Below are 12,219 nucleotides of genomic sequence, written 5' to 3' on the forward strand. Positions count from 1 at the left end.
GTAGTCTTTGCTATGGGCCTTCTGGCACTCTTCAGTACTGGCATTAGGCATTTAAAAATTTCTCCCCCCCCCTCCCCCCGGTCTATTTTTGCACATACCCACAGCAGGAATATTCTTCTCTCGTTCCAGCGGTGGTTCTGTGCTCTCCGTGCTACACAGATAATGAGCCATTCTGCTGGGGAATGCTCCTCCCTTATTGTCACTTAGTTTCCTCTGATTGGTCCGGTCCGTCTTACGTTGCATAGTGTTGCCTGGGAACGGTGTTGTGATGGTCCTTTGTGTTTCAGAATGTTGAGGGTGTTTTTTCTGATTGGTCCGTCATACGAGGGCGGGGCAGAGAGACATGGTCAGTGTTGTGGCTTCACCACCATGAATCCATGAACCCTTCAGGGAGTGACTGAGTGACTTCAGAACGTTGTCTTCAGAACGTTGAGGGTGAGTTTTATTATAGTAGATAATAATAATAAAAAAAGAGGCCATGCTACACTAATACACTAAATATTGCATCCCAGAAAGAGGAAGAATCATGACATTAATGCCTGATGTATGTTTGAACTGAAGTCTGTAATGCAGACTTGCGTATCTCTCTTATGAAAATTGACATATTTGCAGGCACATCAACAGCATTGGCTCTGCACATCTATATTCAATCCTGTGAGAGAGCAACAATGAAAAATGCAGTGTGCTAGCCAGAGATGGAGGTTTAATATAAGACTTTTCTCCCACAGAGTAGGAGACACATGCATTGCACTGACTTGGATATGGCCTAGGTTAATCTGGAATATTGGGTGGGTAGTTATGGGCACAAAGTGGTGGAATTAGCGAATTAGCACATTTGAAATTTGTGAGCAGCAGTACAGAGGGGTGTGCATGGCAGAAAAAGTTTGTTTAGTTTTTGTTTAAAACAAGTCTTTTGTGACTTTTGTTTGCTTTGTTTTTATGTTTTTGTACACATTGCATATGCACAATAACTTTTTTTTTTTACACATGGAAATTGATTGTACTTAAATTACTACTTAGACAGTTTTGAGTACTCCTATGAACCAAATATATGCTGACAAATTCAAATCTAGTAGCTCCAATCCTCAAGCTTTCAAGCCTGGCTAAACAACAAAAACAAACAAACAAAAAAAAACCTCAGAGACTGTGGGCTCCCCCCCCCCCCCCCCCCCCCCCCCCCCCATAGTAGGGTCTATTCCTGTTTTTAATAAGAAATGGCAGACAGTTCTCAGGATTTAATAGGGTAGAAGATTGGAAAGTAAAATTAGGGTCTGAATCAGCATATACAGCAGAGCCTACTTTAGTTCACAAGCACTGTAAAGGAAAAAATACAGTCTAAGAACCTTATACAGTAATAATTATGTATTAATATGCTTAAAATAGGAAAACCAATCAGATTATGACCAGGTTTGCTACTTATGTACATGCAACATATTTTCTGTCTTTATAGCTCATAAACCTGTAATAGTAGAAGAAATGCTTCAAAACTTGGATTTCTGTGATATTTTGGTGACTGGAGACGAACTGGACCCTACATGGGAATGCTTAGAGCTGGATCGCAATGAACTTCACGGAAAATATCTAGATGCAACAAATTCTACAACAGGATATTCTATTTATGGTATGTTTGCCTCTGAGCACACATTTAATGCAGCTGACGCCTGCACTTTACTAAAACTATTAAGGGCAAATCTGGACGCACCCACATTTACATGCCCCAATCACATGTACAAGTGCTTAGGTGCCCTCTTGGGAAAGTGCCAGAAGGACACTGTGAGACCCCAGGCGAGGGTTATGGGGTGGCCTTGGTAATAATTCAGCCAGACAAGGTATATAAAGGTGAAAGTAAATATTTTATTTACCTGGGCCCTGGGACCTGTTACCTCACAGGCCAGAAACCTCAGATACAACAGCTTCTTGGGTTTAAGCAGTCTATGGCTGGTGTGGCTGCCCCGCCCCAAACACAGCCTGTAAGTTCTTGGGCCTTCTGAAACTCGGGTCTGGCCTCAGCCAGGCTTGCAAGCCTGAACAAGAAACAATGTTGGCTTACCTCAGCTAGGTCACAGCAGCTAAATATATTCTGTAAAGGGAAAGGCTTAGGCTTCAGTTCTTCCTTCCCTGGGCCTCCTTAACCTCAACCTGGCTGTGTCTTTTAAACTTCCAAGTATTGACTCCACCCCTCCTGGCTCACTTCCTCCCGGGGCAGGATCAGTTATCTTAAGGTGGCCCAGGCTATCAGGCTAGTTAGAGAGGGACTTTTCTCAAGGGCTGAGGGGCAGTATTCTATAAACCCCGTCACAGGCACCTAAGCACTATTTAACATATATCTACTTAACCTACATAGCAAGTACTCCAAGGGGGCATACTCAGGGGCAGAATATGGGTGGCACTCCCAGTTATACATAATTTACATGATACTGTCAGTTACGCACATCACAGACGCATTTAGGCACCTGCAATTATGCCAGGTCTTTGGCTGGCATAAATATGGATGTGTAAAGATTAGACAAGCCAATCATGTGACATTGTGGAATGTGAAATTTAGGCCAAAGAAAAATGTCCATCTCAGAGTCAAAAACAAGAAAAATGTTTAGATTTCCTGTTCAATTATGAGATGGACATTTTTACACTGAAAATGTCCAAAATGAAGAGCCATTTTCCAAAGTAAAACATCCAACTTTTGAATGACAAAAAGCTAGGGGCATGGATGTCCATCTGGTATCATTTTCAAAAATATGGCCACACAGACATCCCTTCAGAGCAGAGGAGTAACCTAGTGGTTAGTGCTGTGGACTATAAATGAAGGGACACAGGTTCAAACCCCACTATAACTCTTTTTTGTAAATGTGATCCCTTCAGGGTCTGAAAAATACCTACTGTACCTGAATGTACACCACTTCAATAGCCTTCAGGCTTGCAGGTATCTTATATATTTAGATACAGTAGGTATTTTTCTATTTCTGGAAGGCTCTGAATTATAAACATTAAAAAAAAGAGCAGTGGCGTTCCTAGGGTGGCTGACACCCGGGGCGGATCGCCGATGCCCCCCCCCCCCCCCGCCCCGTGGGTGCAGCCCCCCCCCCCGGGTGCAGCGCAACCCACCCCCGGCGAAAGGACACCTCCCCCCGGCGAAAGGACCCCCCGAGTGCATTTTTACCTGCTGGGGGGGTGCTGCGCGCCTGTCGGCTTCGCTCGTTCCATGCTCCCTCTGCCCCGGAACAGGAAGTAACCTGTTCCGGGGAAGAGGGAGCATGGAACGAGCAGAGCCGACAGGCATGCGTCACCCCCCCCCTCCCAGCGGCGTGCACCCGGGGCGGACCACCCCCACCACCCCCCTTGGTACGCCACCGAAAAAAAGTTGAAGTGGGACTTGAACCTTGGTTCCTTGGTCCACAGTACACTGCACTAACAGTGGGTAGGCTACTCCTCTGCCCTGTTTGCTGCTTTCTTCAAAATGGCTACAATACCTGCAACTGACATAGAGCCTAGTTTTTCTTTCCAGTTTCACTTACTTTCAAGGGAGAAGGAGGAGGACAGCAACCAATGAGGGATTAAGGAGGGGTCATGCCTTAATCCCTCCAGTGGTTAGCTGCTCAGTTAGATATGAGATAACTTTGATATGAGTGAGACAGGTCTAGATAAAAACCTCGTTTTTAGTCATGGATGTTTCTTCCTATTATTCCTAATTATTCTTCATTGGAAGGCTAACTCAAAAATTACATATATAGAATGGTGGTTGTATCGATGTTCCATTAGAAAATAAGAATTAGCAAATTCCTTACGTAACCACAATTTTTCTCAAAGACTTGGCACCCTTTAGAAAATTTCTGTAATAATAATGATATATAGGTCCTGACTACAGCTGTTTCTTTATATGATGTAACTCATCTATACTATTATATATAAAAACACAGTGTCAAATAATTCATTCTATACCTATTTTTTCCCGTAACAAAATGTTGTTGTTTACATAATTATTATTGTATGCTATTGAACACACCTTGTAAACTTCTTACAAAAATGAGAATAAAAAGAATCATTACAAAAAAAAATCCTTGTTGGACTTCCTACCTTTGGGCCCTCCCTAGTCCTGCCTAAAACACGCCCATAACATACCCCCTTCCTATTTGGATGAACTGCAGTGTAAAACATCCAAATTCTGACTTTCCAACATCAGGATTTGAGCATTTTCAGCAAATGGACTTTTTTTGTAAGCATTTTAAGAGGTCCATCTACTTTGAAAATGAGCACCACAGTGTAATATCAGACAGGCGCAAACAACAAATTAATCCAAAGAAATAAAATTGCAGAATATGGATACGTTATAGAGTGAAAATAAGAAGCTTAACAATTGTTCAATACTTTAATAGGGAGCCCGTGGAAAGAGCAGTGAAGTAGTTGAAAAAGAATTTCTGTAGCTGAGTTCTGTTAATATTTTTAGGCCACAATTAGAGGGAATGAGGCAGGTTTTGGAGAATCTGTGAAACTTGTTTCTTGTTTGTGAACATTGTAGCAGGGGCGTAGCCAGACAACAGATTTTAGGTGGGCCTAGACAAGAAGTGGGTGGGCACCAAGTGTTCTCCCTCCCCCCAACCACCACCAAAAAAGTATCTCAGCTGGTGGAAAAATGCGTCTTTCTATGTTGGTAGTCTGCAGCAGGCATGCGCTGAAAACTGATAATGCGCAGATGCTGGTATTGTAGAGAGTAGTGTTTCAATTACCATCAGGGGGAAGTCTTCAGCTGGCCGAGCTTGGGATCCCCACCAGCTACCGCTAAACGTGTGCTACTGTTGGATGGGTCTGAGCCCTAAATGGGTGGGCTCCAGCCCACCCAGGCCCACCTGTGGCTACACCAGTGCATTGTAGGCAAAATATTTTGAAAGCCATGACTATTAGGGGCTCTATTTACTAAAGTATGCTAGCGTTTTTAGCGTGTACTAACACTAGAGACACCCATAGGAATGGGTGCCTCTAGTATTAGTGTGTACTAATTTTTAGCACATGCTAAAAACACTAGCGTGCCTACAGCTCAGCTGGTAAACAGGTCCTTTAGTGAGTAGATTTACTATTTTGGGGCATTGATTGACTTTCCTCTGGCACAAGGCTTGTGGTTACAAAAGAGTGTCACTTCTTTTATCTTTTAATAGAGTCATCAGTGTATGTTCTTCATCATCTCCACTTCATTCATACATAAAACATGATGAAATTTAATAGTATTGTTTGTGTGGATGGAGTATTTTGTAACTACCTTCCATAATGACAAAAGTGGATACAGGATAACCATTCAGAAATTTCAAACACTTGCTTCTTTTTCAAACAAAGCAGGGCAAGTGTCAGTCAGCGCTCACTAATTTAGGGGCTCGCATGTTTTGCACATGAAAAAAGGGCATTAAAGCATTTTGCCGTATTTTGACAATTTGCACTAGCAGACTTAACATGGAATCACTTAGCACCTCCTAAATATGAGTTTATAAGTGGTCTTGCATTATTTTTTTGAAAATCCCATGCACTAATGGAAAACTTTGTTTGGGACCTGCAAAAAAAAATATGTTAAAAAAGCCCTAAATACTGCCACGTTAAATGTGGGCATAGCGCTCAGGAAACTCCTGCATTAAAACGTATTAAGCCTAGATTTTAAGGTGTTTTAATAAAATGGCCCCTTAAATACTGTCAGCTTAAAAACTAACCGTCTCCGACTCCAAATAAAATTACAAGGGTTTTCAAGTTGCAAGTTTAGTTTATATATCCTGCATCATAAAGTGTTTACAGTCGGAGTGGTTTACAATCATTAAAAATGGAAAGGTAGAAAAGAAATACAATAATTAATAGGACAGAATAGAAGAAATAAAGAGAACAGGACAAGGAAGGAAATAGTATCCAACTAGGCAATCAGGCTAATACATATTTTGCATTTTCCAGATGTTTTGCAGCACTGACATACAGTTGAATTAAAATGAAAGCCAATTATTTTTATTGAGTATGTTATTGAGTAACATAGTAGCATAGTACAGGACAGCAGATAGACCCCATTTGGTCCATCCAGTCTGCCCAGCAAGATAACTCATGTTGTGATACTACATAAGCATACTTGATCTTGATTTGTCCTTGCCATTTTCAAGGCACAGACCATAGAAGTCTGCCCCGCACTGGCCTCCAACTACTGAAGCTGGCATCGAAGCTCCACTCCAGCCCATCCAAATCTGTCCAACCATGATCAGGGCACAGACTGTAGAAGTCTGTCCAGCACTGGCTTTGCTTCCCAATTCCTGATGTTGCCATCTAATCACCACTAAGCTTGTTTGGTTCCATGCCTTCTATACAGGATTCCTTTGTGTTTATGCCATGCATTTTTGAATTTTGTAACTGTTTTCTTCACCAACTCCCGTAGGAGGTCCTTCCAGACATCCACCATCCTCGCTGTGAAAAAGTGCTTCCTGATGTTATTTCTGATTCTGCCCTACTGCAATCTAAATTCATGTCTTCTAGTTCTACTACCTTCCTGTCTCTGGAAAATGTTTGTTTGTATATTAATACCTTTAAAATATTTGAATGTCTGTATCATATCACCCTTATCGCTCCTTTCCTCCAGGGCATACATCTTCAGGTCAGCAAGTTTCTCCTCATACACCTTGGGTGCAAACCCCATACCTTTCTTTACTGCTTCAAGTCTTTATACATCCTTAGCAAGATATGGCCTCCAAAATTGAACACAATACTCCAAGTGGGGCCTCACCAGCGACTTGTACAGGAGCATTGACACCTCCTTTCTTCTGTTGGTTATACCCCTCTCTGTGCAGCCTAGCATCCTTCTGGCTGTGGCCACCGACTTGTTGTATTGTTTTGTCACCTTAAGATCCTCAGACACCATCACCCCAATGTCCCTCTCATGAGATGTGCTTATAAATCTCTCTGCACTTGTTCGCATTAAATTTTAACTACCAGACCGTTGACCATTCTTCTAATTTTTGGAGATCTCTTTTCATGGTTTCTACTCCCTACAGATTATCCACTCTATTGGCTACCTTCATGTCATCTGCAAATAGGCAAGTTTTTCCTTCTAATCCTTCTGCAAGGTCTCAGAAATATATTAAACAGAGTCACACCTTCCCTCATGAGTTCTGTCACTATTTGTCTGAGCAAAGCACCTTGACAGGCATCCACAATCTCTCTGCTTTTTTCCGATTCTGCCAATAGGACATTCCAATCCACATCAGCTAGATTGAAATCTCCCAGAAACAGCTCCTCCCCTTTCATTTCAAGCTTAAGAATATCTTTGATCAGATAGTTTATTAGAACTTGCTAAACCACTTGAGCTGCCAAGGCAGAGAAGCAGTGTACAATCTATAAAAAAAATTCAGAAAAGAAATGAACTCCTTTTAAAATAGTAAAATTAAACAATCAAACTGAAAAGTGAGAGGTTAGGAAAGCAAAACAGAACAGAGGCAAATTTTGCAGTCCCAAGTATCTCACACTGGGGAATCCAACGGGGCTGATTCTCCATAAGCTTGTTTGAAAAGCTAGGTCTTTAAAATGGCTTTGAAAGTCTTAAGTGAGGGGTCAGTATGAAGAGAGCGGGACAGTTATTCCAAATGTGAGGAGAAAGGAAAAAGAAGGCACAGTGTCTAGTAGTTTCTAAGTGAGTGAGTTTGGGGCTTGGTAATACCAGTCAATGATCATTGATCGAACGGACTCTAGCAGGTGGGTAAGGAATCATGAGACGGGAAAGGTAGTCAGGGATGCCAGCTCTAAAAACTTTGAAAGTCAGAAGTGCTATTTTGTAAGTGATTTGGTATTCAACGGGTACCCAGTGTTTGCTTTTCAGCAAAGGGGTAATATGATCAGTACGACAAGCACAGAAAAGTAATCTAATAACAGTGTTTTGGAGTCTGTAACTTTTTCAGTGTAGTTATGATATTACAATTGTCGAGATGTGAAGTAAAAGAATAGAGAATGAGTTCATGAAAGTTGTTGTGGTCAAAGAAGTGGTGAATGGTCCACCGTTGGTGTAATGTGAAAAGTTATGATAAATGGGAGAGCTGAGGTAAGAAAGAAAGAGAAGAGTCCAAGATGATCCCTAAATAGCGAAAAGATGGAACTGGTTGAATCAGAGACCCAAGGCGAGTGATAGAAGATGTAGGAGCTATGAATCCAGAGAACCACTAGGCAACAGTTGTATCCTTCTTAAGAACAAATTGATGTTCAAGTAGCCAGTTTGGTACTGAGTCAAGATAGACCTGGAGAGGGGTAATTGAGAGAAAAGAGGGACTTGTAGGAAAAATAAGAAGAATATCATCTGCATAAAAATAAGCTGAGATACTAAAAGATTGAATGAGAGCTCCCAAGGAACTCAGAAACAGATTAAACAGGAGAGGGGAAAGGATTGAGCCCTGAGGAACACCACAGTGAAGTAGCTGCTTCTGAGAGACAGAGGTAGGAGTGAATATGTGAACTGAATGGTGAGAAAGAAAAGATGTGAACCAGAAAATAACGTCACCAGAAATACCCATAGTAGACAAATGGGAAAGAAGAAGGGAGTGATTAGCAAGGTTGACGGGAGAAGAAAGATCAAGAAAGACCACTAGAATGATTTTGTGTTGGTCAAAGTGAGAGTGAAATTCGCTTAGCATGGAAGTCAAGACAGTTTGTGCATCTCCATTTGTGCCCTATCCTTCCTAAAAAGATTATAGCCTGGTATGTTTGCATCTCATTCTTGGGAATCATTGAACCATAGTCTCTAGAAAAGCAGTAAAATCCAAGTCTTCCTCAAACATCAGGGCTTGCAAATCTTAAACCTTTTTACTTAGACTACAAGCTTATGTGCTCATTGCTTTCCATGTGTTAAGTGAATTTAGATGGCTTTCTATATTAACATTACCTTCCCCACTACTGTCATGGTTTTCTTGGGGGAGACTTTCTGACTTCCCTTGCTTTCTTTTGTCTAGAAACACACTGTGTGAATTTCTCCGCAAGGATCCTTCTTCTGTCACAGAAAGATGTAGCCCATCATTACAGTACATGCTATTTTTCCATGTACTGCCTCATCATCCTATGTTATCTAAAACCTTCTTTACACCAGGCTTATGTTTTACATAGTCTTTCCTTTCTCTTTCCATATGTAGGAATAACTTCAGAAAAATCTGCAGTCCAAACCAAAGACTTGAGTCCCTCCCCAAGCTTCTGGAATGCTTCTGTGCTCCAAGCTTGCTATTGTTGACCAGGACATTTGTTCAAGGTGGATTACGATATCAGTATTAGAATCCATACTCTTTTCTTGGTATCTGATTGGTACTTCTGGTAACAGAGGATCCTGAAAGGCATTGATGATTTTATAAGAGGAGGAATCAATAAAATTAAGCAATTTTTATTGCTTACTGTTTTGATGATATATTGACTCCTCCTCTTATAATATATATATCCCCAAATTCTACAAAGTTGGGCTCCTAACTTTACACTTAGCGCACAAAGATTTGTGCACAATTTAATGGCCAGTTATTGGCTACAATTGGTGCTAATTGTACAATTGGCAATAATTAATAGTTACACATGCAACTTCCCTTAGTTGCTGTTCTTTAAGTCACATACTCAAATCCCAGATACCCTCATGATCAAAAGCAAACGCCAGCGCTAGAGGCTGTTAGCGCCATACTAGCACCGGCGTTTGCTACCACCCCATGATTAGAGCCCTCGAGTGCGTGAAACAACGCGATCGAGGGCTCTTACTGCAAGTAGCATGCAAATGCATGCTAAACGGGGCTTAATGCATTCATCCCCAATGATCAGCGACCAGAGCGCCAAAGATTAGGTCGCTGGCTGCGACAAACCCTATTCCATCTCTGAGCTGGCATTAGGGTTTGCAGATCATTGGGGAGGAATGATGAGCCCTGTCCAGCATGCATTTGAATGCTGGCAGGCCCCCATTCCCCCCAACGATGCAAAGCACCCTCCCCCCAATGACAGGGGACTGGAGGTCTGGCGGACATCTGGTCCCGACGATCCCACCCCCCCAGATTCAGGGAGGGCTGGAGATCCGGTGGGTCTCCAGCCCCCCAAACCCTCGTAAAAAGACTCCCTGGTGGTCCAGTGGCCACCGGTCAACCCCCTCCCTCCCAGCGAGCGACAGGGGTTGGTGGACCTCCAGCCCACTCCAACTCCCAGAGTTGTCTGCCATCGAATCCCTGGTAAAAATAACCCCGAACCCCCCTCCTGACCCCCCTACCTTAGTTGGAGGAGGGACGCAGCCTGCCTCCCTCCTCTTCTTTCGACGCCGCAAAATGGCGTCCCTCGCTGTGAGGGAGGGGGTTGACCGGCGGCCACTGGACCACCAGGGAGTCTTTTTCTAGGGGTTTGGGGGGGGCTGGAGACCCACCGGATCTCCAGCCCTCCCTGAACCTGGGGGGGATCATCGGGGGAGGGGGGACCGGAGGTCCGCCGGACCTCCAGCCCCCGTTGCTCGGGGCAGGGGTAGTCAGGGCCTGGTGGTCCCATGGACCTCCAGCCCCTGTGTTTGACAGGTTTGGGATTTTGACAGCCCAGACCTGTCAAATAAGTGCAGGAGGATTGTGCTGAGTGCGTGCTCGGCACAATTCACCCGCACTTCTACCCCATGATCAGAGATAATTGTGCTACTTAAATTTGCATGCATTATTTCTGATCATCAGTGCGGTAAAGCCCTGCGCTGTTCCAGCGCTAGTTTAGAGCACTGTTTGGAACAGCGCGGGGCTTTTGATCATCTGCCTGAGAATGCGCAACTTCAAGGGAGGGCATGGACATGGGAGGGGTATGGGTGGTTCAAGAGCATGTTAGGCAGTTAGACATGCATGTTATAGAATGCTATCATTTATGTGCTTAACTGCCTACAGTTGGATGAAGGCATTTTCACCACCCTGAGCTGGCATAAGTGTTTGCACGTAACGTTAGGGGTATAGATAAGGATTTATGCTGTAGCAGTTCCATGCAGAACTGCTGTTTTAGAATTAATGCTCGCCACACATCATCCTGGTGCCTAAATTTCAGCACCATTTCTCGAATTTTCCTCCATAGTGTTCTGGTTCAATATAAACTCACTGGAATTTCAACTTTTTATCCCTTATTGCAGTGGTTCCCAAACCTGGTCCTGGAGGCACCCCAGCCAGTCAGGTTTTCAGGATACCCACAATGAATATTCATGAGAGAAATTTGCATACACTGCCTCCACTGTATGCAAATCTATCTCATGAATATTCATTGTGGGTATCCTGAAAACCTGACTGACAGGGGTGCCTCCAGGATCAGGTTTGGGAACCACTGCCTTATTGCATATGTTGCTACTCTCAACTAAAAATAGAAAATAGGTAGTTCATTCTACTGAATCATGTTGCAGTCAAAACATAACTTCAGAAAATTCAGTGTAACAAGGTTCCATTGTGTACTGTCAAATTGTTCATCCCATTTATTGTATGTATATTTTACTGTACTTTACAATATTTAATTGCTTATAAATACTGTAATTAGATTACTTCTGTCACACTCTCTCATTAATCTCTTGATCCAGGTGTAGAATCAATGAGAAACTATGAGCAAGTCCTTCGCCAAGTTCGGTACCGCAATTGGCATACTGCCTCTAGCTCTGAAAGAAAGTTTATGATCAAGTGTTCAGAACTCAATGGGCGATACACTAGTAATGAGTTTAACTTGGAGGTCAGTACTATGCAGATGTGTTTAACTTTCAAATTATGGTACATTAAAAGAGGAAGTGAGGAAAATTGTCCTCTCATGGCTCTATGGATTCTCTGGCTCAGAATAAGAAAATGTTGCAGGTGAACTTATATAAGCAAAGATGCCGGTTGGATTTCTTTCTACCTTAAAAAGTTAAGCCTGTATCAATATAGGCTTTAGCTCACTTTCCTTTTACTCTAGAATAGGGGAGTCCAACCTCAGCTTTCGCCAGATTGGGTTTTCAGGATTTCCATAATGAATATGCGTGAGATCTATTTGCATACAATGGAGGCAGTGAATGCAAACAGATCTCATGTTTATTCATTGGGGAAATCCTGAAAACCTGACTGGACTGCAGCCCTTGAGGACCAAGATTGGACACCCCTGCTCTAAAACTTTATATTGTACAAGTGCCAGTGAGTGAAAAATCTTGCATCACAGTGGTACTTCAGAGTTTCTACTGTATTCTTTCAGTTCTTGTATTCCTGTTGTACTGTACATCTTGCTAATTTTATACTCAGCACC

The 12,219-nt window shown here is 42.7% G+C and overlaps 1 protein-coding gene across 1 annotated transcript in view; it reads left to right on the plus strand.

The window, feature by feature from the left end:
• CLSTN2 (calsyntenin 2) overlaps positions 1 to 12,219 on the plus strand; it is a 1,123,462-nt gene that overhangs the window by 1,085,479 nt on the left and 25,764 nt on the right. The window contains exons 14-15 of the mRNA XM_030216144.1: positions 1,451 to 1,621; positions 11,531 to 11,676. Of these exons, the coding sequence (XP_030072004.1) occupies positions 1,451 to 1,621; positions 11,531 to 11,676 (317 nt within the window). The remainder of the gene's footprint in view (positions 1 to 1,450; positions 1,622 to 11,530; positions 11,677 to 12,219) is intronic.

The sequence above is a fragment of the Microcaecilia unicolor genome, chromosome 10 (assembly GCF_901765095.1).
Source record: "Microcaecilia unicolor chromosome 10, aMicUni1.1, whole genome shotgun sequence".
Classification (NCBI taxonomy): domain Eukaryota; kingdom Metazoa; phylum Chordata; class Amphibia; order Gymnophiona; family Siphonopidae; genus Microcaecilia; species Microcaecilia unicolor.